This window comes from Scyliorhinus torazame, chromosome 11 (assembly GCF_047496885.1).
Source record: "Scyliorhinus torazame isolate Kashiwa2021f chromosome 11, sScyTor2.1, whole genome shotgun sequence".
Classification (NCBI taxonomy): Eukaryota; Metazoa; Chordata; class Chondrichthyes; order Carcharhiniformes; family Scyliorhinidae; genus Scyliorhinus; species Scyliorhinus torazame.
Genome location: NC_092717.1, coordinates 175,473,387 through 175,500,879, shown reverse-complemented (window position 1 = coordinate 175,500,879; position 27,493 = coordinate 175,473,387). Strand labels below are relative to the sequence as shown.

Below are 27,493 nucleotides of genomic sequence, written 5' to 3'. Positions count from 1 at the left end.
AGCATTTATAAAGCGGGCAAATTCAGTGTGTATACAGAATTTGAAGAAATCACAAATGGGGAAATATATTCTTACTGTAATCTGGCTACAGTACAGCTAATTTTTGGTCACCGGTTTAATATTAGCAAGTTTCAGAATACTTGGCATATGAAAGAATGCGGAGAAAAAAACCTGACCGCAAACCGTTGCAACTAAAAATATAATTAGCAACTAGTTTCCAAAATTTGTTGGCAGATTAACACAAAAGGTTTTTATTACAATCAAATCGGAGTTTCAAAATCGGTGGCCAGAGCTCCTGAGCCTGACAGCTAATTGGTGAATAAACCTGTCATTGCATCACATAATCCAATGAATTACCATTAAGATGTAAATATTATTCATCAACTCTCTTTCCCCCCTCTTTTTCTCCCAAAATATTTCCAAGTGTGGTTCCGACGGGAAATCAGGTGTGATTCCCGCTGAGTGGTTTGGCGCGATCCAGATTGCAATCCACCCACACTTCAAAATTTCTCCTGGGGTGAACTGAACCCCAAATGAGGTGCGGCACCAGAAGACACCAGCAGGTCTGGCTCCTCCGACGTCGGAGTGCCCTTTTTAAAGGCACCCTGACTCTCTAACCTCCCATCTTTTGTCACTGGCATTAGGCCCTGACCCCTTCTGGCAGCACTAGGTTGGCACTGCCTTGACATAGCTTCCAGGCCCCCTGGCATGGTCATCACATCTGGTCCTCAGTTTGAGGAGATCAGCTGCGCCAGTGGGTGGGAGCATTGCAGGAGCAGAGAGAATCCGGCTTAAAACAGATCCTCCATACTTAAATGACGATTTGAATATGCTAATCTGGTTCATGCATGCTGAGGAAGTGAACCCGGTTACATCATCTGGACTGGTCCTGGAGAATTGGAAACCTTTTGGCACATGGCGCAAATCCCATTTCGGGCCTCTCAGAATTCTGCTGACATAGCAGGGTTTGTGCCAGGCACAACACAGCCAAATAGTCGCCCCCCAATTTGTTCCACAAGAACTGGGAACCCCCCTCACTCCCTCACCTAACTGGCCATTCATAATGAGTATGCCAGGATTGAGAACGTCAACAGACCACTCAACTGTGCAGATATCACAATCAGGCTACATTGAAAAGATCACTGGATTATGATCCTTGCATAGGGCCACAAGGGCCACTTTGGATGTCTTAGTCCATACTTTAGTCAGCTGAGATCAGGGTTGGAATTCTCCGGCCGTTCGCTGGCATCAGGATTCTCGGGAGCCGCCGACAGCGCACACTCCCCTCATGGGTTTCCTGGTGGCATGGGGTGGTTTCAATGGGAATTCAGATTGACAGTGGCGGCAGCAGAAAATCCCGCCACCAATGAACAGTGCGTCGACTCCTGCTGCCGAGAATCATGTGACTGGGAGGCTGGAAAATCCAGCCCCAGTGAACTCAAGACAAAAGATTGAACATGCAACATACCTGCAAATCAACAATATTTTCTCAGCACAATTTATACAAACAGCTAGATTGGAATTATGGATCCAACTATGATGGAGATTCTGGGTGTTCTGCAAATGTTTTTTTTTTTGCAGAAGATATTTATCATCGAGTAACTGGTCGCGCGTTCCACAATCTGATTTAAATAGCTTTTCAGTAAGCTGCTGACCTGATAGCCATTGAAGAAATTAAGGATTTCCTTGACTCCTGTGTTGTAAGCTAGTCCTTGCATCCTGACGATGGTACCAGGCTGGGTTGGAACAGTGGCAGTGGGTGTTTGGAAATAACCAATGCTGGTCGGGGATCCAGAAGGACTAGAATTAAAGAGACCACAATAAAAAAAATGTCTCATGAAGCATCTATTTTTATACCAAATGTGAAATATTGAACTATATCTCAGGCAAGTCAACATCTCGATGTTGGGTTAAACATTTCATAACGTTTCGAGACAACAGATAGGTAATAAGTTTATTTTTTCTATGTTTACCCTTTTGAAGTTTATGTCAGTTCTCTTTAAAGATTACATCTAAAATGCTAATTTCACATCCTTTTCAAGTTCTGCCATTTCCAGCATTTTCTACTTTTATTTCAAGCTCATGGCATTTGTGGCTTGCCTTTTACTTCACAATGTTGGTGCATGATTACTTTTATAAATATCAACAGCATTTCCTGCTAAGTCAGGAAAAGTTAACTACACATGATGATAACTGGAAAGGTATAAACTGCAGAGAATTCACCCGGTGCATCCAGCAATTCTGCTAAGCATCGGAGAGACAGCTTTTTCAAGAATCAATAGTTTAAACACTTGAAACTGTAAGTATTTAACCTGTTGAACCAATGTTCCTAGTTTTTAAGTGATGTAAGCAGGTTGGAAGGTTTCTGAATTATAACACACCAAAGGTTTTATCTTTTAAAACACCCAACTTGCTTTACCTGTGGTGTCTGTTGTTCGTGGCACCAGATTACAATCGAATATTTTAGTGCTACAGGTGGTAATTGGCTTTCACAGATTTGAAAATGGAGGACACAGTTGCATTTGCATCATCCTAGGAAACTGCTCTTTGGCCGAGATTCTCCATCCTCGCCTCTGCGATCAGGAATCCCGATCGAGCGGAGAATGGGGTGTCACCCAAAAAATGGATTTAGTGCCACTCTGCAGTCCCGCCACCGGCCAGAGCACACTACCCACTCCGTGCCGATGGGAAAATGCAAATGAATGGTTAGCAGGATTCTCCATGCCCCTGCTCTGACCCCCACAGCAGGAAAGCCACCAGGTGTTCTTTGGTACGAGGTTGGCCAAGCACAGCCCTGACATGGTGGGGCCAGAGAGAGGTCAAGAGGGTCAGGCCATTTGCCATGCTGCAAAGAGGGTATCTCCCAAGGGTCCTGGGATTAGGTGTGCGAGGGCTGGACCCTCGGACCACCGCCACCACCCCCACCTTCCCCTGGGATCAGGGTCCCGTGTCTGGTTTGCATCTTCCAGCCCTGGGCAACCTAAAGATTACCCTCAACATGGTGATCCTGGACGGCCCTCTGCTGAACTGTATCCTCCTGGTCTGACTTTAACACTGAAGTGGCCGCCTCAGTCTGAACTGCTCTGCCTAACAGCTGAAGAGCAGTCCAGGCCGTCCAGTGAAGAATCAAGTCAGAAACACTTTGCATTACTAACATCTGCTCCCCAAGCCAAATGCTTTTAAAACAGCAGCTGCTGGGCCCAATCGAACGGCCTCGTCGCATCCGACTCAGAACGCAACGAGGCTGTTAAAGACACCTCGTGAGATATAACGAGATCTTGCAAGACGTCATGATCTGGTGCTTGCCCTCGCTGGGTGAGATGCAAATTAACATATTTAAGTAAGCAGTTAGCCTCACTTAAATATACATCTACACCAGAGTCTCCCAAGGCCCGGGATCGAACGCCCATGCCTAGGAGATCTCGCTGGGCTCAGTTTAGCATTGGTCCACACAAACATGGACCAAACACCTGGAGGGTCTCCCAGGCCATTGGTTACCACTGGGCTGTCAGGCTATGGGCAGGGTGGTATACTGGCACTCCAACTGCTACTGGAGCGCCTAGGCACTGGCAGCCTGGGTGGCAAGTTACCAGTGCCATGGATCATCCCTGGGGGTGCCCTGCCCTTATGAAGTGAGGGGAGGAGAGCTCAAGGACCCCCTGACAAGTAAGTTGGGACATTGGGGGGAGTCCAGAGGCCATGGTGGGAGGTTGAGAGAATGGATGGCATTTAAAAGTGATGCCCCAACCTCCGGTTGTGGCCATGAACTGAGCGGTCGCACATTTGGTGGCTCGTGCTCAAGGCGGATTATTTCAGTCTTTTCCCCTGCCAGAAGGGCAGAGTATCTGAGTGCAAGAGGTGCCGGAATGCCTGGGGATGGATCCATGGACTAGTAGTGGGGCAAGAAGAAAAGAGCTGTTGGAACAGGAGAGTCTTTGTGATGCTCCAGAGGATAAGATGGCAGAGGGCAAGGGATTTGCCCTTCCCACCCAGTGGTCAATGGAGCATCGAACAGAGTTCCTAAATGAAAAGTTCTGTCAGCAGAGGGAGGAGGGCCTGGAAGACCTGGGCAAGGTGGTGGTACCGATTAACCTGGGGATTGAGAGAGTGGAGGCTGGAGTCCCAGGGCCAGGCAATCCAGAAAGTGGAGGTGGTGGGGGAGTATGAGGAACAGCTCGCCTCGTTGGTGGCCGAGGTGGGGGTGATGCGGGAAACCCAAAAGAGGCTGAAGGAGAAGGTGGAGGATCTGGAGAATCGCTCCAGAAGACAAAATCTGAGGATCATGGGGATGCCCGAATGCGTGGAGGCACGAACGTGGCCAAATATTGGAGAAGCTGATGGAGGAGGGGACCTTTTCTGGAAGGCAGGTTTTTCCATGGGGGAAACAGAGGTGAGTGTACCTTTTGTTTTTCTTTCGGGCGGTATGGGAATTGGTGTGACAGGAAAATTGGAGGCCTTGGGTGGGGACCACCGTGCTAGCTGGATGAGATAGTTAACGGGAATGAAGTGGGGAGTTGTCGGGGGAGAGGGGAAATGGGGCTGATGTTTTGTTTTAAGGGGGAGGGTTGCTGACAAGAGTGTGGTGCAGCTGGAAATGGATCGATGACGGTGGACATCCGAGGGTGGGCCTGGAGGGTCGCATGATGCGGGCCAGGGGCCAGCTTAAAAAAGGGGTATGGCTGATCGTCAGGGGAAGGGGGCAGGGAGCCCTCCAACCAGGCTGGTTACGTGGAACGTGAGGGGGTTGAATGGGCCGGTCAAATGGTCACGCGAGTTAGGACACCGAGGGACTGGAAAGGGGCTGAGCTAACCATTGCACAGCCGCCCTGCCCTGAACTATTCATTCCTTAACCTAATTACCCAATGTCAGTAGAAATGCAATGGCAGGTATTTAAGGAGACATTTCCTAACATTCCAGTGAAAAAGACAGACAGACTCTGCGGAAGGATGCACCATCCATGCCGAACTAAGGAAGTTAAAGGTGGTATTAAATTGAAAGAAAAAGGGTTCAATCATTTGGACATTAGTAACAAGTAAGAAAATTGGACAGCATATAAAAACAACAATGAATGACAAGAAATGATACAAAAATTAGAGTACAAGAGAAAACGGTTCAATGTCAAATTCAGCCATCTGTCACTAAGTAAATGCCAAGCACCCCCCCCTCCACCCCCCTCCACCACTCCCCCTCCCCCTCCACCCCCCACTCCCCCTCCACCCCCCACTCCCCCCTCCACCACCCCCCTCCACCACTCCCCCTCCACCACTCCCCCTCCACCACTCCCCCTCCACCCCCCCTCCCCCAGCCCCCCAAACTGTGTCAACTGACTGAACGAGAAAATGTTGGAAAGAAACAGCGAATTGTGCTAAACCTTTATAAATCAGGAGTCTGTCCGCAGCTGCAATTTTATACTTCATTCCACACTTAGGAAGGATGTCAAGGCCTTGGAGATACAGTAGAATGGTGCCAGAGATTAGGGACTTCAGTTATATGGAGTGACTGGAGAAGTGATCATTTTGCACCTTCAGGTAGTGAAGGTTAATAGAAGAATTGACATAGGTACTCAAAATCATTCCTGTAAGTAAATAAGGAGAAACTGTTTCCAGTGGATGAAGGGTCAGTAACCAAAGGGCATAACTTCAAGATGATTGAAAGAAGAATTTTTTTTTAAAAAAAAACACAGCAATCTGTGATCTGGGAAATACCACCTGAGGGAATGATAAAAACAAATTCAATAGTAATAATCAAAAGTAAATTAGTAAGAATTAAGGGAAAGAAATAAAGGGCTGAAGAGAAAGAGCAGGACCTCTGGTGACAGAGATGCGCTGAGCGGACGCAGGAAAGGTGGCTCTCCTTCTAGAGGTTTGAATTTGCCACTTTTAGCCCCAAAATAGGCTACTCTTCGCGAGAAAAAGAAACATCCTCCTTCAAGATTACCACAGTAACTGAAAAATGGCAGGATCAGTAAGAGCCTGGAACGAAAGGACGGGGAGACGATGAGCATGCAGGGTGGGACAGTGCTGGCTGTACCCGAACAGGCTGAGTCGCCGAGACACATACCGGACTACCCCCGCCCCCCCCAACAAGTGAGTGAATGGACCTCCTCAAGCAGGAGCTCCTAAAGCACAGAGACGTCATCAGATTTGAGATGATGGCACTGGTGAAGGCAGCAGTTGCAGACGCCCTAATCTCCAGCAAGGTGGTGCTGGAAAGGATGCAGCAATGACTGGAGGCACAGGAGGCAACCATCAGGGAGCTGGAGGTCACTCTGGCTGAGGACCAAAACGGAGGCGTAGCCCCAGGCCATCTTCGCGAAGCTGCATCAGTACCAAGACAGGGAGAAGATCCTGAACTGGGCAAGGTACACGGTCCTGAAAGTGGGAGGGACAGTTGATCCAGGACCCCAAGACGTTGGGGCAGACCTGGCCAAGGGCTGAATTCAACACAGCCCTATACAAGAGCAAGGTGCAGATTGGGATGCTGTATCTGGCCAAGCTCTGGGTAACCTTCCGGGAGAAGAAGCATTACTTCACCAGGCCGACCGATGCGGATGCATCCGTGCACTGGCAGGGCTGGCAACGCAGCAGCAACAGCACTGAACATGAACTAATAAAAAAGGACAATTGCGCAGGATAGAACTGCCTCGCTTTCGATCGGAGTCCTAGAAAAAAAGGGGTGAAACCGGTGAGGTGCAGAAATGAGTGGGGCAAAGGAGGTGGGGTGGAAGGACCACACCAGGTAAACACCGCTCCTGGGAGGGTGGGACACCACACTAGAGGGCAAGCTAGCGCAGAGAAGTACGGGAGATAATAATAATAAATCTGTATTATTGTGAAAATCCCCTAATCGCCACATTCCGGCACCTGTTTGGGTACACATAGGGAGAATTCAGAATGTCCAAATTACCCAACAGCATATCTTTCAGGATTTGTGGGAGAAAACCGGAGCACCCAGAGATCAGATGACTGAGCAATGGTTCAGATGTTTCAGATTATCTGAACCATTGCTCAGCTATCTGACCTTGTAAGCATGAACCAAGAAGTAGTTCACAATTGTATGACGGGTCAAAACATTCTTGACATTACGATAAAGTTAACATGGCTAGTTTATTGGTTGCAGTTTAGTCATTAACTTGCTCTATTTTTATAAATATTTTTATTGTTTTTCCATGTTCATGAATTTTAAAATTGCAACTTAAGATAATTGTGACCATTAATTGGTTCAGCCAGAGGCTGATTCAATTAACTGGTTGTTTTCTTCATTGGTATTGCATCATGGTGTACTAATTTAATAGGCGTGTCCCAGTAAATTACTTGTATAATAGAGAGTTTTAGGCTTAACAGTAGCATCCCCACCGCTGAGTCAGAAGATGCAGGGTAGGGTTGAACATTGCCAGAAGTAAAAACTGAGGTTCACACCCTGAAGTCCACACACACACACACACACACACACACACACACACACAAAGATACACATGTTAAGAACAGAGGATATAGGAGCAGGAATAAACAAATATATCAATAGTTTTGAGTTTTGGTTTCGGATATAAATTGCTCTTGCATCTTCTCATTATTCACAAAATATGGAAGATTTCAAATCCATCTCAACCTAATAAGAATGACAAAATGTTCTATAACTCGTTGAAAGTGCCATTGTGTGGTTAGTCTCAGTTCAGTTCATAGTGGGCACAAGCATGCAGCACCAAACTTTACAATTTGACAATTAATAAGCCAACTCCTAGAGACCACAAGTTGGCTGAAGTGAGAAAAACATCTCACTGGTTCAGGATAGTGCACTTTGAGGAGGTTGGGGCCCAGATAAGAAAAAGCTTTAATGTGCATTTAACCATGGTCTATCTGATCCAATAATGCTTGGTGTGGAGCCAAATTTTCATGCCTTCATCAGTATCAGAAAGTTGGTGTGTGGGCTTTAAAGGTGATGGATGAGACCCGACCCCGATCACTAGCTATTTTTGGTGGTGTGGGGTAAAGACATGAGGAGTAAGTCCACATGCAGCACTCCTGATCCTGTTGGCTCTATTGAGAGAGTGGATATTTTAGACCCCCTCCCATTATTTTCAGGCAGTCAAGCCTGTTGTGGTAGGCGGCATGGTTCATAGCATCACAGGGAGTTGCGAATCAAGCGGGAACACTAATCCGGAGCTAGGAACCTGTTGACAGGTAAATTCAAAAGGTGTTACCAACCACTTGTCATAATACAATGTGTATGCTCAGGTAAATTTGTTCTTAGTGCAGTGAATTGTGATAGGGTTTTGCTTAGAAAAGATAAATGACAAGTGGTGTGAAATGCTTCAGATGCACTCGAGCAAATGATCAACTGTATGCAAGTTCTCTTCTGGATTAAACACAGTATTGAGATTCAGATTTAAAAAAAAAATAATTAATGGGATATGGGCATTACTGGCTAGGCCAGTATTTATTGTTCATCCCTAATTGCCCTTGAGGTGGTGGTGGGGAGCTGCATTCTTGAACCACTGTAGTCCATGTGGCGTAGGTACACCCAGTGCTGTTAGGGAGGGAATTCCAGGATTTTGACAAGCGACTGTGAAGGAATGGCAATATACTTCCATGTCTGCATGGCGAGTGATTTAGAGGGAAAAGCCAGGTGGTGGTGTTCCCAGGTATCTGTTGCCCTTGCCTTTCTAGTTGATAGTGAGTAGGGGCTTGGAAGGTGCTTCCTAAAGCACTACGAGGAGTTACTTTAGTGCATCCTTGTAGATAGTACATTGCTGCTACTGTGTGGTGGTGGGAGGGAATGAATGTATGAAGGGGTGGCAATCAAGCAGGCTTTCTCCTGGATGGTGTAGGGCTTCTTCAATGGAGTGACATCTAGGCAAATGGAGCGTATTCATCAAACACCTGACTTGCGCCTTGTAGATTGTGGACTGGCTTTGTGGGGTCAGGATGTGTTCCTTGGAGTCCAAGCTTGGAGTCCGTAAATAGTGTGGATGGGTACTGTCACAGAGGGGCATTCTAACTGTCTCGCCTCAGTTTCTTTGTCTTGTTTAAGGAGGGGGTGGTTCCGATTCTAGCCTGTTACCGCCACCCGGTGATGAAAATAGTGTGGACGGATACTGTCGCAGAATCATGACACGGGAAATGGCCTGACTCGCAATTCTTGCCTCACAGATGACAATCTGACCCCAAGAATCAGAACCTCTCAAAACCTTTGTAGGCCTGTGTTTTGGTGCTAAACATACGGAAATAGAAAACTGAAAGAAGCTTAATTTGTGCTGATAAACATTTGCAAATAAAATTTATTCAGCTTATTCAATGGAATCAACTTATAATCATAAAGGTTAAGAAACATATGGGGCGGGATTCTCCGATAATCGACTCGATGGCCGGGACCCGCCCGGCGCCAAAAACGGCGCGGATCACTCCGGCATCAGGCCCCCCCAAACAGCACAAAGTCTCCGGCCCCGAATGGGCTAGTAGTGGCGTGACGCCATTCGCGACAGCATCACCGATGCTGGGCAGCGTCATCGCCGCCGGGCGGCGTCACAGCACAAAGGACGCTACCCCTACCTCCCTCCCCAGAGACCCGACAAGATGGCCGCCCACCACGCAGCCCCGAGGTTCCAGGAGCGCGACATCGAGGCGCTCCTGGATGTAGTAGAGGAGAGGAGGGAGGCCCTGTACCCCGGACACGGCCGTAGGGTCGTCCCACGCCTTAGCCGGTGCCTGTGGAGGGAGGTGGCAGAGGCCGTCAGCGCTGTGGCTCTGTCACCACGGACAGGCACCCAGTGCCACAAGAAGGTGAATGATCTAGTCAGCGCAGCCAGGGTGAGTATCTCACCTCCCCCCCACCGATTTGCGGCACACCCCAGGTGCAACCAACCCTAACCCTAATGTGCTGCACACCTCTGCCAATATACGCACAACCGCTGGCCCGCATTTATATCCCTGTCTAACACTGTTGCCCTTTATCCCTGCCACCCACCCCCCACAGGAGAAGCACATCACCAAGTGAGACACCCATGGCCCGTCCCCATTCCCCCATATCCCCCCCCCCGCCCCCATATCCCCCGATCACCGCCTGCGTGTCTAACCATGCATGCTGTATTGTGTATTGCAGGACCAAACGTCGAGGCACCCATCCCCGCGGATGCCGACCGCTCACAGGACGCCCCAGGGTGGCCACGAGACAGGGACAGGCCCGGCTCCTCTGGCATGCGCGCCCCCACGATGCCCCAGGGCGACCACGAGACAGGGACAGGCACGGCCCCTCCAGCATGCGACGCCCACACAACGCCCCAGGGAGGCCACGAGACAGCGACAGGCCCGGAGCAACAGGGAGACGACGACCCCATCTCATGAGAGTGCGGAGACGCAGGCGTGTGACACCCAGCGACGAGCCGGGACACCCCTGCCCGGGACACCCCTGCCCGGGACACCCCTGCCCCGGGACACCCCTGCCCCGGGACACCCCTGCCCCGGGACACCCCTGCCCCGGGACACCCCTGCCCCGGGACACCCCTGCCCCGGGACACCCCTGCCCCGGGACACCCCTGCCCCGGGACACCCCTGCCCCGGGACACCCCTGCCCCGGGACACCCCTGCCCCGGGACACCCCTGCCCCGGGACACCCCTGCCCCGGGACACCCCTGCCCCGGGACACCCCTGCCCCGGGACACCCCTGCCCCGGGACACCCCTGCCCCGGGACACCCCTGCCCCGGGACACCCCTGCCCCGGGACACCCCTGCCCCGGGACACCCCTGCCCCGGGACACCCCTGCCCGGGACACCAAAATACAGGACACGGACACACAGTGGACGGGTGGACACGAACCGCCAATCCAGGGGACCATGGACTCAGAGTCGGACGATGCTCATGACACAACGCCACTGCTGTCTCCAACACCCTCCACCATTGCAGAGACACTCACCTCGGTTGGGCACTTCAGTGATGAGGCGTCTGGTACACTCACTGGTGCGCACAACACAGCTGTACCTTTTCAGCAGGTGGAGGTAGGAGGAGCTGAGGGGCCGGGCGGTTGGAGGGAAGCCCGGCGCAAGCAACCATCTGCCGCCCAGACGGGTCCCGGGTTCCTGGAGTTACCACACCCACCCATAGACCCGATGCAACCACCGACCCGGAGACGATCGAAGAGGGTGACGGTCAGCTTGCAGCGGCTGCAGATGCAGATGGAGGAGTGCACCCGCGTCCAGGAGCTGGGAGTGGTGCCGGTCATGCGTGCCACCCAGGCCGAAACCGCACGGGTGGCGTCCACGGTGGAGGCAATGGGTGCGACGGTGTCAGACATGGGGAGCAGTATGCAAGGCCTGGGGCTTTCCATGCAGGCGGCATCTGTGGCCCAGGACATGGCTGCCCTCTCACAGGAAGCCATGAGCCAGGGCCAACGGCAGATGGCAGAGGCGCTCAACGCCATGGCCCAGTCTCTTCAGGCAGTGGCCCAGTCTCAGCAATCCATCGCTGAGGGCATCGACGCCATTGCCCATGTGCTGGCCGGCGTCGCCCAGACACAGACAGGGATGGCCAACTCCCTGAGCTCCATGGCTGCAAAGTTGCAGACCCTAGTCAATACCAGGGCGGGCCTCCAGGACTGGCAGCGCCAGGTGTTGGGGGTGCGTCGGGTACTCGGTCCGTTCACACTCCCGACCCATGGAGAGGCCCGGAGGCCATCGGGCACCCCGAGGGAGGAGGTTGTGCTGGGGCCCGTCCCAGGTCCCCCTGTAGGGGAGGTCCCGGAACACCTTGACACCTCGGACTCCGCCCGCCCCCCACTTCTGTCCCAGGTGCATCTGGTGGGCAACGGGCAGGACAGGCTGGCAGCTCGCCATCCCAGTCGCCCGGGCCGCAGCCTGGCCCATCTAGGCCAGGCCGCCCCAGGAAACGACCGCCAAAGGGATCCCGAGTCACAGGGCAGGAATCGCAGGAGTCCACCTCCAGTTCTGCTGTACCATCTGGGGAACCACCTAGGCATAGTCAAAGGGCCGGTGAGGCCAAACAATTAGACACTGAGTAAGTTGGCATGGGTGCAGGGCACAGACAAATTATAGGAGCTAGGGCACGCGTATGGACTGTTTGTTATTAAAATCACTTTCACATCGACCGAATCTGCCTTTGTGCTCTGCCCAAAGCGTGCGGGGGTGTCGTGTGCGTTGAGCGCCATAGTGTGTGAGGGGTGGTCTTACGTCGACCCCAGGTTAGTGTGCACCCCACTCCCCCCGGGCGGTGGTGGGTGGGTGGGTGGTCAGATGTTGCTGTGGTGTGCAGGCTGTGCCCATACTCGCCGATTCCCACACAACCAGGCGGCTATCGGCTTGTCCCGTGCCCTTTGGCCCAGCCGGTAACGGTGGGCAGCCTCCCGCCCATGTCCGGCCCGTCTGTCCTGACCATTGCCCTCATCTGGGGAAGACTGCGCCTCTTCCTGCTGCTCCTCCACTCCGCCCTCCTCTGGCTGCGGAACATCGCCCCTCTGCTCGGCTATATTGTGCAGGACGCAGCACACCACAATGATGCGGCCGACCCTATCTGACCGATACTGGAGGGCGTCCCCAGAGAGGTCCAGGCACCTGAAAGGCATCTTCAGCACGCCAAAGCACCTCTCTATCACTCCCCTTGTCGCTGCATGGACATCATTGTAGCTGTTCTCCACGTCAAAGAACAAAGAACAAAGAAATGTACAGCACAGGAACAGGCCCTTCGGCCCTCCAAGCCCGTGCCGACCATGCTGCCCGACTAAACTACAATCTTCTACACTTCCTGGGTCCGTATCCTTCTATTCCCATCCTATTCATATATTTGTCAAGATGCCCCTTAAATGTCCCTATCGTCCCTGCTTCGACCACCTCCTCCGGTAGCGAGTTCCAGGCACCCACTACCCTCTGCGTAAAAAACTTGCCTCGTACATCTACTCTAAACCTTGCCCCTCTCACCTTAAACCTATACCCCCTAGTAATTGACCCCTCTACCCTGGGGAAAAGCCTCTGACTATCCACTCTGTCAATGCCCCTCATAATTTTGTACACCTCTATCAGGTCTCCCCTCAACCTCCTTCGTTCCAGTGAGAACAAACCGAGTTTATTCAACCGCTCCTCATAGCTAATGCCCTCCATACCAGGCAACATTCTGGTAAATCTCTTCTGCACCCTCTCTAAAGCCTCCACATCCTTCTGGTAGTGTGGCGACCAGAATTGAACACTATACTCCAAGTGTGGCCTAACTAAGGTTCTATACAGCTGCAACATGACTTGCCAATTCTTATACTCAATGCCCCAGCCAATGAAGGCAAGCATGCCGTATGCCTTCTTGACTACCTTCTCCACCTGTGTTGCCCCTTTCAATGACCTGTGGACCTGTACTCCCAGATCTCTTTGACTTTCAATACTCTTGAGGGTTCTACCATTCACTGTATATTCCCTACCTGCATTAGACCTTCCAAAATGCATTACCTCACATTTGTCCGGATTAAACTCCATCTGCCATCTCTCCGCCCAAGTCTCCAGACAATCTAAATCCTGCTGTATCCTCCGACAGTCCTCATCGCTATCCGCAATTCCACCAACCTTTGTGTCGTCTGCAAACTTACTAATCAGACCAGTTACATTTTCCTCCAAATCATTTATATATACTACAAAGAGCAAAGGTCCTAGCACTGATCCCTGTGGAACACCACTGGTCACAGCCCTCCAATTAGAAAAGCATCCCTCCACTGCTACTCTCTGCCTTCTATGGCCTAGCCAGTTCTGTATCCACCTTGCCAGCTCACCCCTGATCCCGTGTGACTTCACCTTTTGTAATAGTCTACCATGAGGGACCTTGTCAAAGGCCTTACTGAAGAAGTCCATATAGCCAACATCTACTGCCCTACCTGCATCAATCATCTTAGTGACCTCCTCGAAAAACTCTATCAAGTTAGTGAGACACGACCTCCCCTTCACAAAACCGTGCTGCCTCTCACTAATACGTCCATTTGCTTCCAAATGGGAGTAGATCCTGTCTCGAAGAATTCTCTCCAGTAATTTCCCTACCACTGAAGTAAGGCTCACCGGCCTGTAGTTCCCGGGATTATCCTTGCTACCCTTCTTAAACAGAGGAACAACATTGGCTATTCTCCAGTCCTCCGGGACATCCCCTGAAGACAGCGAGGATCCAAAGATTTCTGTCAAGGCCTCAGCAATTTCCTCTCCAGCCTCCTTCAGTATTCTGGGGTAGATCCCATCAGGCCCTGGGGACTTATCTACCTTAATATTTTTTAAGACACCCAACACCTCATCTTTTTGGATCACAATGTGACCCAGGCTATCTACACCCCCTTCTCCAGACTCAACATCTACCAATTCCTTCTCTTTGGTGAATACGGAGGCAAAGTATTCATTTAGTACCTCGCCCATTTCCTCTGGCTCCACACATAGATTCCCTTGCCTATCCTTCAGTGGGCCAACCCTTTCCCTGGCTACCCTCTTGCTTTTTATGTACGTGTATAAAGCCTTGGGATTTTCCTTAACCCTATTTGCCAATGACTTTTCGTGACCCCTTCTAGCCCTCCTGACTCCTTGCTTAAGTTCCTTCCTACTTTCCTTATATTCCACGCAGGCTTCGTCTGTGCCCAGCCTTTTAGCCCTGACAAATGCCTCCTTTTTCTTTTTGACGAGGCCTACAATATCACTCCTCATCCAAGGTTCCCGAAAATTGCCGTATTTATCTTTCTTCCTCACAGGAACATGCCGGTCCTGTATTCCTTTCAACTGCCACTTGAAAGCCTCCCACATGTCAGATGTTGATTTGCCCTCAAACATCCGCCCCCAATCTATGTTCTTCAGTTCCCGCCTAATATTGTTATAATTAGCCTTCCCCCAATTTAGCACATTCATCCTCGGACCACTCTTATCCTTGTCCACCAGTACTTTAAAACTTACTGAATTGTGGTCACTGTTACCGAAATGCTCCCCTACTGAAACATCTACCACCTGGCCGGGTTCATTCCCCAATACCAGGTCCAGTACCGCCCCTTCCCTAGTTGGACTGTCTACATATTGTTTTCAAAGCCCTCCTGGATGCTCCTTACAAACTCCGCCCCGTCTAAGCCCCTGGCACTAAGTGAGTCCCAGTCAATATTGGGGAAGTTGAAGTCTCCCATCACCACAACCCTGTTGTTTTTACTCTTTTCCAAAATCTGTCTACCTATCTGCTCCTCTATCTCCCGCTGGCTGTTGGGAGGCCTGTAGTAAACCCCCAACATTGTGACTGCACCCTTCTTATTCCTGATCTCTACCCATATAGCCTTACTGCCCTCTGAGGTGTCCTCTCGCAGTACAGCTGTGATATTCTCCCGAACAAGTAGCGCAACTCCACCTCCCCTTTTACATCCCCCTCTATCCCACCTGAAACATCTAAATCCTGGAACGTTTAGCTGCCAATCCTGCCCTTCCCTCAACCACGTCATTCTGTGGCCTCCGTATAGGCGTCATCAGCCACGACCGCAACAGGTAACCAGTCGCCCAGCAACCAGCCCCTCAGCCGGGGGTGGCGTCCCTCGAACATGGCGGGGATGTAAGACTGCGACAATACATATATGAGTCATGTACACTTCCCGGGTACCGGGCGCAGACATGCAGGATAATCATGCGGTGATCGCAGACCACCTGGATGTTCATGGAATAGGTCCCCTTCCTATTGGTGAACACGGCCCTGTTATCTGCAGGTGGCCGCACGGCGACGTGCATCCCATCGATCGCGCCCTGAACCATGGGAAACCCGGCCACGACAGAGAAGCCCACGGCCCGGGCATCCTGGCTGACACGGTCCACAGGGAAGCGGATGTAGCGGTCTGCAATGGCACATAGGGCGTCTGTCACTGCCCGGATGCACCGGTACACCGATATCTGAGAGATGCCGGACAGGTCCCCACTCGGCGCCTGGAATGACCCCGTGGCATAAAAACTCAGGGCCACTGTAACTTTTGACAGACACGGGGTGAGGGTATCCTCCCCCAGTGCTATGGGGTGCCAGGTGTGCCAGCAGGTGGCATGTGTGCCACAGTTTCCCGGTTCATCTGGAGTCTCCTCCTACATGCCCGGTCCGTGAAGTCCTGGCACAACAAGCGTGACCTGTACACACGGGGCCTCCTCGGCAGTGTCCGTTGCCATGGCGCCACAATCTCCTCCCACCTCCCTCCTCGTGCTCCCCCTGCTCCTCGTCCTGTCGGGCGGGCGGCCCTCCAGCCTGGGCGGCTGCCCCTGCCCCTCTGTGGCACGCTCCTCTGCAGCAGCCTGCGCCGCCTCTCCGGCACACTCCTGCTCCTCCCCCAGGGTAACATATAGAAGTGCGGCTGCCGCCATGGCGGCCAACATCGCTGGCTGATCAGCAAACATGATGGCCTGCAAGGGGGGGGGGGGTGGGGGTGGGGGTGGTGGGGAGGCGGGGGAGAACGACGACATTCTCCCTCTCCCCCCTCCCCTCCCCTCCCCGGCACTCTCCCTCTTCCCCCAGCTCCGGCACTCGCCCCCTCCCCAACACTCTCCCCCCTCCACGGCACTCGCCCCCTTCCCCCCTCCCCGGCACTCGCCCCCTTCCCCCCTCCCCGGCACTCGCCCCCTTCCCCCCTCCCCGGCACTCGCCCCCTTCCCCCCCTCCCCGGCACTCGCCCCCTTCCCCCCTCCCCGGCACTCGCCCCCTTCCCCCCTCCCCGGCACTCGCCCCCTTCCCCCCTCCCCGGCACTCGCCCCCTTCCCCCCTCCCCGGCACTCGCCCCCTTCCCCCCTCCCCGGCACTCGCCCTTTCCCCCCTCCCCGGCACTCGCCCCCTTCCCCCCTCCCCGGCACTCGCCCCCTTCCCCCCTCCCCGGCACTCGCCCCCTTCCCCCCTCCCCGGCACTCGCCCCCTTCCCCCCTCCCCGGCACTCGCCCCCTTCCCCCCTCCCCGGCACTCGCCCCCTTCCCCCCTCCCCGGCACTCGCCCCCTTCCCCACTCCCCGGCACTCGCCCCCTCCCCCCTCCCCGGCACTCGCCCCCTCCCTGGCACTCGCCCTTTCCCCCATCCCCGGCACTCGCCCCCTCCCTGGCACTCGCCCCTTCCCCCATCCCCTGCACTCGCCCTTCCCCCCCCCCCTCCCTCCCTGGCACTCTCCCCCCCCCCCCTCCCTCCCTGGCACTCTCCCTCTCCCCCCCCCTCCCTCCCTGGCACTCGCCCTCTCCCCCCCCCCCCTCCCTCCCTGGCACTCGCCCTCTCCCCCCCGCCTCCCTCCCTGGCACTCGCCCTCCCGCCTCCCTCCCCGGCACTCGTCCTCTCCCCCCTCCCTCCCCGGCACTCGCCCTCCCGCCTCCCTCCCCGGCACTCGTCCTCTCCCCCCTCCCTCCCCGGCACTCGCCCCCTCCCCCCTCCCTCCCCGGCACTCGCCCCCTCCCCCCTCCCTCCCCGGCACTCGCCCCCTCCCCCCTCCCCCCTCCCTCCCCGGCACGCCCCCTCCTCCCTCCCCGGCACTCGCCCCCTCCCCCCTCCCCGGCACTCGCCCCCTCCCTGGCACTCGCCCCTTCCCCCCCCCCCTCCCTCCCTGGCACTCTCCCTCTCCCCCCCCCCTCCCTCCCTGGCACTCGCACTCTCCCCCCCCCCCCTCCCTCCCTGGCACTCGCCCTCTTCCCCCCCCCCCCCCTCCCTGGCACTCGCCCTCTTCCCCCCCCCCTCCCTCCCTGGCACTCGCCCTCTCCCCCCCCTCCCTCCCTGGCACTCGCCCTCTCCCCCCCGCCTCCCTCCCTGGCACTCGCCCCTCCCGCCTCCCTCCCCGGCACTCGTCCTCTCCCCCCTCCCTCCCCGGCACTCGCCCTCCCGCCTCCCTCCCCGGCACTCGTCCTCTCCCCCCCCCCCTCCCTCCCCGGCACTCGCCCCTCCCCCCTCCCTCCCCGGCACTCGCCCCCTCCCTCCCCGGCACTCGCCCCCTCCCCCCTCCCCCCTCCCTCCCCGGCACTCGCCCCCTCCCCCCTCCCTCCCCGGCACTCGCCCCCCTCCCCCCTCCCCCTCCCTCCCCGGCACTCGCCCCCTCCTCCCTCCCCGGCACTCGCCCCCTCCCCCCTCCCCGGCACTCGCCCCCTGCCCCCTCCCCCTCCCCGGCACTCGCCCCCTGCCCCCTCCCCCTCCCCGGCACTCGCCCCCTCCCCCCTCCCCGGCACTCGCCTCCCTCCCCCTCCCCGGCACTCGCCCCCTCCCCGGCACTCGCCCACTCCCCGGCACTCGCCCACTCCCCGGCACTCGCCCCCTCCCCGGCACTCGCCCCCTCCCCGGCACTCGCCCCCCTCCCCGGCACTCGCCCACTCCCCGGCACTCGCCCCCTCCCCCCTCCCCGGCACTCGCCCCCTCCCCCCCTCCCCGGCACTCGCCCCCTCCCCCCCTCCCCGGCACTCGCCGCCCCCTCCCCCCTCCCCAGCACTCGCCCCCTCCCCGGCACTCGCCCCCTCCCCCCTCCCCCCTCCCCGGCACTCGCCCCCCCCCTCCCCCCTCCCCAGCACTCGCCCCCCCCCCTCCCCTCTCCCCGGCGGGGGGTCAGAGAATCCCGCCCATAATTTGTGCTCAAAAAAATATTGAGACACACTTTCACCCAATATCACCATTAAGCACACTCAGCTTAGATATAATGTGGGTTGAAACCAGAGTAATTGCATCTCTACATTAATAACTGAGTACTGTAATTTAAAGCCCAGGTTTGAGGTGACAGGAATTCTCGCTGTAGCTCTAATCAGTTGTTAGCTACGGTAATGTTACCCATTGTACAAAAGAAAAAGCACCACCTATGGAATTTATCCATTCCTCATCAACATAATAAGATTGAAAAAGTATTTTTGAATAAGCTCAAACCAACTATTGCAAGAGTGGCATGGTAGCACAGTGGTTAGCACAAATGCTTCACAGCGCCAGGGTCCCAGGTTCGATTCCCCGCTGGGTCACTGCCTGTGCAGAGTCTGCACGATTTCCTCGTGTCGGCGTGGGTTTCCTCCCACAGTCCAAAGATGTGCAGCTTAGGTGGATTGGCCATGCTAAATTTCCCTTCGTGTCCATAAAAGGTTAGGTGGGATTGCTGGGTTACGGGGATAGGGTGGAGGTGTGGGCTTAGGTAGGGTGCTCTTTCCAAGGGCCGGTGCTGACTCAATGGGCCGAATAACCACCCCCACCCCTTTCAGAACTGTGAAAGGGTCCCCTCATCTTCACTTTTAACTCATCAGCCTCCATATTCAAAGAATTATCCACCACCATTTCCGCCAACTCCAGCACAATACCACCAAATAAATCCTTTCCTCGTCTCCCCTGTCAGCATTCCAGAGGGACCATTCCCTCCAAGACACCCTGTTCCACTTCTTTATCATCCCCAACATCTCATTACCTTGCCACATAACCCTTGCATGCTATAGTCAGGCAAAGGCTCCATAGACTTCTTCCAGGTTAAGGACTGATGTACTTTACGTAGAATCATAGAAAATTGAAGGAGGCCCTTCGAGCCTGCTCTGCCATTCATTATCATGGCTGATCATCAAGTTCAATACTCTGATCCCGCCTTCCCTCCCGTATCCCTTGATCCCATTAGCCCAAAAGTTAAATCTAATTCCTTCTTGAAATTACACAATGCTTTGGCCTCAACTACTTTCTGTAGTAGTGAATTCCAGATTCACCACTCACTGGGTGAAGAACTTTCTCCTCACCTCAGTCCTAAAAGGTTTTACCTCTTATCTTCAAACTATGGACCCGAGTTCTAGACTCCCCCATCGGGAACATTCTTTATGAATCTACGCTGTCTAATCATGTGAGAATTTTATAAGTTTTTATGAGATCCTCTCTCACTCTTCTAAACTCCAATGAAAATAATCCTAACCGGCTTTGATGTGTTGGGTGTTCTGGATCACGTACAGGTCACCAACATTTGAAGTAGTGCAACACTATTTTATTAAAAGGTTAACTATTTAAACATACTTGAACTGTGGGTAAATACGATACTAGCTTTAACTAAAGACCTTTGCCTGGCCTAACCAGTTGATGCACTCAGCACAGGGTGAATGTCTGTGTTGCAGGCTGCGAGCTCTGTGCTCCTAGCTAGCTGCAACTCGAATGAGCGGAAATTCTGATGCCCCCTGTCTTAATAGTGTGTGCGCTCTCACTGGTGATTGGCTGCGGTGTTGTGTATGTTGATTGGTCCCACTGTGTGTCCATCAGTGTGTGTCTGCACCATGATGTACTGGTGTATATTAGGACAGGCTTAATCTCTCCTCATCTGACAGTCCCGCCAACTTCTTGCAATTTACTCTACTGCGTTTACTGGTCACAATGCAGCCTCTGCTATATCCGGGAGACGAAACCTACACTGGGTGACCTCTTTGCAGAACATCGATACTCAGTCTGCAAGCATAATCCCAACATTCCAGTCTCGTGCCATTTCAATCCACCATCTTGCTCTCATACACACATTTGTCCCTGGCCAGCTACAAAGTTCCAGTGAAGCTATGCAATGTGGAGTGCAAGGAACTTGTTAAATCTTTGTCTGTCCAGTGTTTTGTTTTGTTCCTGCAACATTCCAGATTTTGCTTTAAACTGAAGACTTTGATCAAACCGAAAACACCCCTGGTCTAATGTACTAACCCAGGCCTCTCCCTTGATACTCTATGGCGTAGCTAGTGAGTCATTTTGATGGACTTTGCTCGCAACCGATCAACTCCATTGCAATCCCAGGGCTAAGCAGATCCTTGATGCGGATTGGTGCTTTTTATTCTGGAATGCCATGGTGGGTGACTCGGTTTGTTTTCAGTTTAGTTTTTTGGGGACAGAGCTGAAGAAGGTTTTAAGTTCTCTCTCCCCGAATGGTGGATCTCTTGAAAACTCCAGTTGGTGCCTGTGCTTTCTCCTCAGCTGAGCTGGTAGGCACTCTCGGAGAGACGGTTTCTCAAAGTCAGAGTTTTGATTGGATCTGCGGAGCTGAGCCGGATCCTTTTGATTCTCCTCCCACAAGGGGTGAAATCCTCTCTCCAAGTCTCAGTTGAAACACCCTTCAGGTAAACGGAGCAGTTAGTGAGCATTCAAAGCCTGAAGATTGAGCTGGGAAGGGGAACTTTCCGGTTCCTCTCCCATTAAAGACCTTGCGAAAACAGCTTTGATATTCTGTTTAACCGAGACGGCTATTGGTGAGTCTGCTGAAGCTGACCACGTATCAGAACTGAGCAGACCTGAAGTGCATCTTCTGATGGTAAGGCTCAGTTCAACACAAGTTGAAACGTGCCCCCCAAAGCCTGAGAATCCGGCCTGAGTGGCCCAGCTTGAAGATCCAAACCAACCGATGATTCAACACCTTGCATTCTGAAGAGACCACCGCCTACAAAGACCTCAACCCAGCAGTGAAAATCCACAAATATCTCACACCCAGTTTAATCCCCATTATTTTGATCCTTCTACTTCGCCCCGTGTGTCTGTCTTGTGTGCATGTGGGTGGAAGGTGAGATGGGGTTTGGGGAACAGTTAGATCAGCAGACTCCCCCTAGTCAAGCAACATTGCATTAGCCCAGGCTGTTTTTACTCTGGTCAATTACACCGGACTCCTGAAAGCATTCAGTTCAAGGGCAGTTAGAGATGGGCAACAAATGCTGGCCCAGCCAGCTAACACCCACATCCCAAGAACAACTAATCCCCTAGTTCCCACTAAACATAGAAGCCCTACAGTGCCTACTTCTGCACTGTAGGGATTCTCTGATCTACAATGAGAGTCCTGTGTCGAGTGCGTTTAGCCGGGTGTTTCCCAGGACTGGCAGTGCTGCAAACGATCCCACTATTAAAATGCACTTTGCTTCATTTCTGGGCCTCAGCTTAGTCCCATTTCCTGTACTAATGAGCTCTGTTCGCCACTGCAGAAAGAGATCAGAGAGCAAGATCTCTGGACTCGCTCTCCAATCGTGGCTCCCAGACTGCCCACAACTCACAAATGAGGGGGGTCGTCGAATCCCCCTCCCCCACCATACCCCATCTCATAAGAGCACCCTCGGCCCGATTCCGGGCACGGGCACATTGGCACTGCCAGCATCCATGCCTGCGCCAACTAGGCACCCTGGCCGATCCATGGATGGCACTGCTATGGTGCCTGGGTGGCATTGGGGTGCCAGGGTCCCACTCTGCCCAGAGCCTAACCACCCTGGGCCCCCATTCACTCCCCCACTACCCCCTCAGAGACACCCCCTCCCCCAAGGGCCGGTACGCCTGGTCCACTTTGTGGAAACCAGTGCGAAATGGCACCCGCATGGGTCTCCAAGGCGAAGCCGTTAAGTCCCAGGAGTTGGGTAGATCCGGCCAAGTGAGACTAACTGCTCACATGAATATGCAAATTTGGGCCCCAAACTCAATGGGGCGGATCCAGGTAGCGAGAGGCCTCTCAGGAGATTTACTGGCCTTACCACGTCCAGAGTCGGGCGAATTTAGTTTGCATTTACAACAAATATAAAGCAACTTACACTATTCAATGCATTTCAATAGTGTAGTAGTTGGCAAGTTGTTGTTTTCATGAAACTAATAGTGGATAGACAATTCAAGTCAGCAACTTTTGGAGGTTAACAGCTCATCTGCCCTTTGGTTGAAGTTGCTATACCATTTGAGCATAAATAACAGAGCCACTCACCCCCTCGCCATAATTTTGACAGTAAATTACAACCCAATGTACCATGCTCCTCTGTCAGATTTCCCTACTGATTAGAGAAGCGCTCGTCTCTGAAAAAAAATTATTTAGAAACATGAACCCATTCACGTTTTGTTTTACAAAGGTAGCCAGGACAAAGTTTCTCTTCAAAAAGAGGTTATTTTTGAAATTATGCAATGTAAGCATTAGATGGGACTACTTAAAAGGAATGGAAGAAATATCATACTTTTATTGAACACCTTGCATGAATTCAGGATGTGCCAAAATGCTTTACAGCCAAAGAAAGGCTTTTGAAGTGCAGGCTTTTGAAGTGCAGTCACTATTGTAATCCATGAAATCAGGCAGCAAATTTGCGAACAGCAAGCGCCTATAAACAGCAATGGAATGCTCAGATTATGTGTTAGCTGAAGAATAGATCAGCTAGGATACCAGCTATTCTTGGAGCAGTGTTGTGGAGTTTTTTTTTTTAAAACACCAATCCAAGGGGCCAAAGAGTGGCATCTCCAACAGTGTAGTACTTCCTTCATACTGCACTGAAATACTAGCCTAGATTGTTCTCAAGTCTTTGGAATGTGGCTTCAACCCATGTATGGCTGACAATGCTTCGACGGAGCCAAATGAACAGCTTTTATGGATAGGTTATGACATCAGAAAAACACCTTGGGCTGGATTCTCCATTAGGGAGACAATGTGCTGACGCCAGCGTGGGAACAGTGGCATTTCACACCTGAAAAAATGGCGCAAAAGCTGCACCAATCCTCCATCTGGTGGGGGACTAGCAGGCACGCAGTGTAGAGCCCCCGGCGTTAGCTGCGGATACGGCCGGAGAATTGACGGGTCCGTGGCCGTGCATGCGCACAGAGGCGACCGTGCAACATGGTGCCGGCCACGCGCGGACCCAGCCTGCCAAACAAGACCCCACCTTTGACCAGGCTCGCCACCCCCAGACCACCTCCCTCCAGTGCCCCCAGCCCCCACCAAAGCCCCCCTGCCCGTCGAACGGCTCCCACCTGACTGTGGTGGCACTGGACTCGGTCCGCAGCCGCCACGCCAGTTCCCGAAAGGAAAATAGGACACGTGTCAATAGCAGCCCTGATTTCAGGGCCAACAGGGATTTCGGAGTAGGAGACCGGAGAGTGCCGCCCCACATATTTTTCTGGTCTCTCAACAGCCAACCAACAGTACACGATTGATTAGCCAGTAATAAATTGACATTGTATCCTTCATTATTACCACAAGCTTCTTACCTTGGATAGAATGCAGAATAGTTCATGTAGAACTGGGCACCAGCTGGGTAGTATGCTGTTGAAGGTGTGAGCGTCCTTGGACTGAGGAACACAGGTTGCTGATAGAGAGCTGCAGATTCGGCTGAAATAACAGTTGCCTGCGTTGGAAACGTATTGTATGCTGAGGGAGACAAGCCTAGATAATAAAACAAAAGATAAATCATAACATTTGCTCATGTGGAGAATGTTTTGAAGTACCCAACTTCCAGGAGGTCTCCTTGGCCATAATTTACCATTGTTGGAGTAATTCTTTTCTTCCCCACCCCACTACCCATAACAGTAGGGTCCATAGGCAACAAAAATCCTCTAGTGCTTTTATCTAACGGGCTTTAAAAAAAAAAAATAATGCAGGAGTCTAGACTTCAAATTCTCATCCTACTGTTCAATTTCCTTCATGGTCTTGCCCATCTCCATCTCTTAACGGTCTCCAGCTTCACAATTCTCAGAGGACTGTACATTTCTCCAATTATGACCCCAGGTACAAACTTCATGCGACTAAAGGCAAGCCTTCTTCATCTATCAGGCCCCAAGCTCTGGAAATTCCTGCCTTGACCTCTCCACTTTTTCTCATCCTTGAAGACCCCCCTTAGAACCTACTATGTTGACCAAGCTATCAGTCACCTGTCCTAATGTCCAACGTCTTCACATGGCTTGGTGTCAAATTTTGTCTGGTAACATTCAAATTGGGATGTTTTACTACATTGAAGGTGCTATATAAATACAAATTATTGTTATTTTATATAGTGGAATTGAATGGCGTTTTTGGCCAAAACAGACATCATAATTGAACCCAACAAAAACAGAACAAACTGGACAATCTCACCAGGTCGGACAACATCCTCTTCAGTCAAAGCCAAAGAGTCATCCAGATTCAAAACATTATCTCCCTTCTCTCTCTCCACAGATGCTGTCAGACCTGCTGAGATTGTCCAGTATTTTCTGTTTCAGATTCCAGCATCCTCAGTAATTTGATTTATATAATTGAACCCAATACGGTTGTGGTAGGACATCCCTCAATTGCACATTCTCATCAGGGATCACTGGAAGCCGATCAGAATAAGGGGCGGGATTCTCCCGCAACTGGCTGGATGGCCCGATGCCAGCGCCAAGAGCGGCGCAAACCACTCCGGCATCAGGCCGACCTGAAGGTGCGTCCGCACTTCCAGGCGCTAGGCCGGCAGCGGAGGGGTTGGTCCACGGTAATTGGTGCTGAAGGGCTGGTGCGAGTTGGCGCATGCGCAGACCGGCCAGCGTGTTTCCTGCCCATGTGCAGGGGGTTCTTCTCCGCGCCGGCCATGGCGGAGTTCTACAGAGGCCGGCGTGGAAGGAAAGAGTGCCCCCACGGCACAGGCCCGCCCACAGATCAGTGGGCCGTGAACGCGGGGCAGGCCGCCCCCCCCCCCCACCCGAGGACTCACCCAGCTGGCCTACAAGCCAGGTCCGCTGTGATGGACCATGTCCATTTCACGCCGGCGGGATTGGCCAGGAAACGACGGCCGCCCGGCCCATCGGGGCCCGGAGATTTGCCAGGGTGGGCGCTGCCAACGGCCCCCACTGGCGCAGCGTAAACCCCGCCCCCGCCCAAAAACTGGCGCCAGAGAATACGGCAGCCGGCGTCGGAACGGGATTTGCGCCACCTCCCAGGGATTCTCTGACTCGGCCTGGGGTCTGAGAATCCTGCCCAAGGACTTCCAGGAAATCATTTCTCTTCAGTGACAGAGGCTGCCCTGATGATAAATCACCAACTGAGTAAAGACCACAGATTAACATTAAAATCTTCCAGATTTAAATAACTCAATGCAACAATAGGTGGATTTATTACCAACAATAGGTGGATCGATTACCAAGGAAAAAAGCTTTCAATGGTTATAGATACATCAAGTGTACTAGATTTAATAAAACTTTTGTCCGATGGCGGCATGGTAGCAATGGTTAGCACTGTCGTTTCAACGTGCCAGGGTTCCAGGTTTGAGTCCGGACTTGGGTAACGGTGTGGAGTCTCCACGTTCTCTCCATATCTGCGTGGGTTTCCTCCAGGTGCTCCAACAAGTCCAGAAAAACGTGCTGTTAGGTAATTTGCATATTCTGAATTCTCCCTCTGTGCACCTGAACAGGCTCTCCGTGGCGACTAGGGGATTTTCATAGTAACTTCATTGCAGTGTTAATGTAAGCCGACTTGTGACAATAAAGTTTATTATTACATTGTTCACATTTTACCTGACCTGGAGACCGTCACATCACTGAATCACAACCAAAAGGAATCATATTGAGGCAGTTCACAATTTTAAACTAAGTCACAACTTCAGGTTATTTTTGTTTGGAATATTGTTACCAGCCTAACCACATCACAACCAGTGGCAGAAGACAAGTGCTTGGTGGTGAATAAGGAAGTTGAAGCTTCATTGAGTGAAATATACTCAGTGGCATATTCTTATTCAAGGCAGACAGCAGTCTTTCTGGAAAAAGCATAACTGGGCAGCACAGTAGCATTGTGGATAGCACTATTGCTTCACAGCTCCAGGGTCCCAGGTTCGATTCCCCGGTGGGTCACTGTCTGTGAGGAGTCTGCACATCCTCCCCGTGTGTGCGTGGGTTTCCTCCGGGTGCTCCGGTTTCCTCCCACAGTCCAAACATGTGCAGGTTAGGTGGATTGGCTGTGATAAATTGCCCTTAGTGTCTAAAATTGCCCTTAGTGTTGGGTGGGGTTGCTGGGTTGTGGGGATAGGGTGGAGGTGTTGACCTTGGGTAGGGTGCTCTTTCCAAGAGCTGGTGCAGACTCGATGGGCCGAATGGCCTCCTTCTGCACTGTAAATTCTATGAATCTATGGAGATCGTACAAAATTACTGCTTTCTATAAATAATGGGTGGAACAAATATGTTGGAGGAGGAGTTGGGATGTTCCTTGGTAGGAAAAATGAAGTTCAGAGTAGATATTATTTGGAGTAGCTCGAGGGTTCATGCGGCGTTCAGGTAGTACATTGAAGACCTTATTCAGCATGCTAGAAATGAGGGCATATGGGATTTAAATACAAAAGGTGAATATTTTCAATTGAAAGCATTGCTGGAATGCAACGTTTGCCTCAACTGTTATCAATAGCATGAGAGATTCATTGGTATAATTATGTTGCTCTGGAGACAGATGCACATTTCATCAGAATACACCAAACTTCTTTTGATATATCGTCACAGAATTGTTCCAGCACAGGTAACTATTCGGCTCAATGTGTCTGTGCTGGCTCTCTGAATTTGCAATGCCATTCCCCAGCCATTTCCCCATAACCCTGCATATTCTTCCTTTCCAGATAATCCAATTCCCTCTTGATCTGGAGATGTTTAAATCAGTGGTTCGCAAACATTTTGGATTGAACCACCCCTTTTCAAATGGATTGGCAATCACAGACCCCAACAGGGGGCAGTGCGGTAGCACGGTGGTTAGCACTGTGGCTTCACAGCTCCAGGGTCCCAGGTTCGATTCCTGGCTTGGGTCACAAGTCTGTGTGGAGTCTGCACTTTCTCCACATGTCTGCGTGGGTTTTCTCCGGTTGCCTCCCACAAGTCCTGCAAGTC

The 27,493-nt window shown here is 52.6% G+C and overlaps 1 protein-coding gene across 3 annotated transcripts in view; it reads right to left on the bottom strand.

The window, feature by feature from the left end:
* Positions 1–27,493, bottom strand: part of LOC140385664 (epithelial splicing regulatory protein 1-like) — a 169,756-nt gene that overhangs the window by 40,991 nt on the left and 101,272 nt on the right. For all 3 annotated transcript variants that reach the window (XM_072468049.1, XM_072468048.1, XM_072468050.1), the window contains exons 13-14: positions 23,888–24,062; positions 1,656–1,800 (exon numbers count right to left, since the gene is read on the bottom strand). In XM_072468049.1, coding sequence (XP_072324150.1) covers positions 1,656–1,800; positions 23,888–24,062 — 320 coding nt within the window. The remainder of the gene's footprint in view (positions 1–1,655; positions 1,801–23,887; positions 24,063–27,493) is intronic.